The 1,633-nt window shown below is 62.5% G+C and overlaps 1 protein-coding gene across 1 annotated transcript in view; it reads right to left on the reverse strand.

Moving 5' to 3' along the window:
* The window catches only part of TNK2 (tyrosine kinase, non-receptor, 2), a 17,157-nt gene that overhangs the window by 4,135 nt on the left and 11,389 nt on the right, over nt 1-1,633 (reverse strand). The window contains exon 10 of the mRNA XM_009883411.1: nt 972-1,166. Coding sequence (XP_009881713.1) covers nt 972-1,166 — 195 coding nt within the window. The remainder of the gene's footprint in view (nt 1-971; nt 1,167-1,633) is intronic.

Below are 1,633 nucleotides of genomic sequence, written 5' to 3' on the forward strand. Positions count from 1 at the left end.
CCCACGCAGCGGGGCGCGGGGAGGCCTGCCGGGGCACGAGCCAGGTCCGCGTGCGCGGCGCCTCGGTTCAGCCCTTCGAGGGCCACCAGCACAGCCTGCGGCATGGGGCACCGTGGGGGGATCAGACTGGGACTGAAAGCACCGGCAGAACTGTCCCGGGGCCGGGATGCCCAACAGCAGTGGGGATCACTGTCCCAGGGGATGCACCGAGCCCGGCGCAGGAGCTGGTTCTACCCAGCAGGAGCTTTCCAGGCTTTGAAATCCTATCCATGCCCCCTACACACAGCCCTCCCACGTCCCCCCATCCCAGCGCTGGCAGAGACCACTCATGTCCCCTGCCCTGAGCCAAGGTGCCTCTGCCCACCGCCCCCCCCAGCACCCACGCTGGGCACAGCCAGTCCCACCTGGCAGGGGGGCAGAGAGCAGGCTGGGGTGCTGGCACCCAACCCCCACTCCCCATCACAAACCAAGCCAGGTCTCTCTTGATGGAGCATGGGGGGGAAAAAAAGAGCATTTTGATGGATTTTTTTCAGATTTTGCTTTTTAAGAGGATTCATGCACCCCCACCATGGCTCCCCTCCTCGCAGGCGCTGAAGAGTAGTGGTTTAGCAGCCCTGGGACACCCCAAAAGCATTGCGGTAATGTGGCCACCTCTGGGGTGGTGCTTACTGATATCCCCCCCACCCCGGAACAGCCACGATGGGCTGCAGGGCTGGGAGAAGGTGCTCCCCGCAAAGACAAGCCCCCCACAAGCACAGCAGCCCCCCCACATCCCTGACCCCATTAGTAAGAAGAGGCAAGGGAGTTAGTCCAGCCGCAGGGACCCTACCCGGAGCCACCATCCCCAGTACAGCAGGGGGGGAAAAGATGCTTCAGGGGAGGGGGCAGCCAAGCCCCAAAAACGTGCCCGGCGGGCAGCGGGGAAGGCAGGGAGCAGGCAGGGGATGCAGAGAAGTCAGAAAGTTTCTTACTCATCAATTTTATCGGGAAACCCCCAGCAGTGCTGCGGGTTGGTGTCTCCATGGCCTGTGTGGATGAAGCTGTTTTTAAGCGGCTGGCTGATGTCGTGGGCAGACAGCCCTGCCACCGAGGTCACCGTGTTTCGGGGGAACTGGCCCACTTTTAGGGTCCGCTTATTCTGACCCCGCCACCAGTAATTCTCGGCCCTAAGGAATAAAAAGGACCTCGTTACCGACGAGGGGATGGGAGGGGACATGCGCCTGCTCTGGTGACAGTGACGGGTAGGAGGCGAGGTGACTCGCCCAAGGCCACGCAGGCAGGCGGTGGCACAAGCAGGAGGGAAACCCAGGCGCTCAGGATCCCAACCCGACGCCGGCAACACGCTCTGCCTCCCACCCTACATGGCTGCTGCACCGGGAGATGCTGGGGATGTGGGCGGCGGGGAACAAAGCTCCTCATTTGTGCCCAAAAAGATGCACCCCTTCCTCCTTGTCCCAGCTGCCCCAAATTATGCAGGAGCCTTGGGGTGACGCCTGCAGCGAACTGCTCGCTGCTGGTCCCCCCTGTGCCCCACGCAGTCGAGGATGGCACAAAGGATGTGCAAAGTATCTGCTGATGAACTCTCAAATATCTCAGTCCCACAGGGGAAACTGGGGGGGTGGGCACGGCGGGG

Source organism: Charadrius vociferus, unplaced genomic scaffold, assembly GCF_000708025.1.
Source record: "Charadrius vociferus isolate BGI_N301 unplaced genomic scaffold, ASM70802v2 scaffold214, whole genome shotgun sequence".
Classification (NCBI taxonomy): domain Eukaryota; kingdom Metazoa; phylum Chordata; class Aves; order Charadriiformes; family Charadriidae; genus Charadrius; species Charadrius vociferus.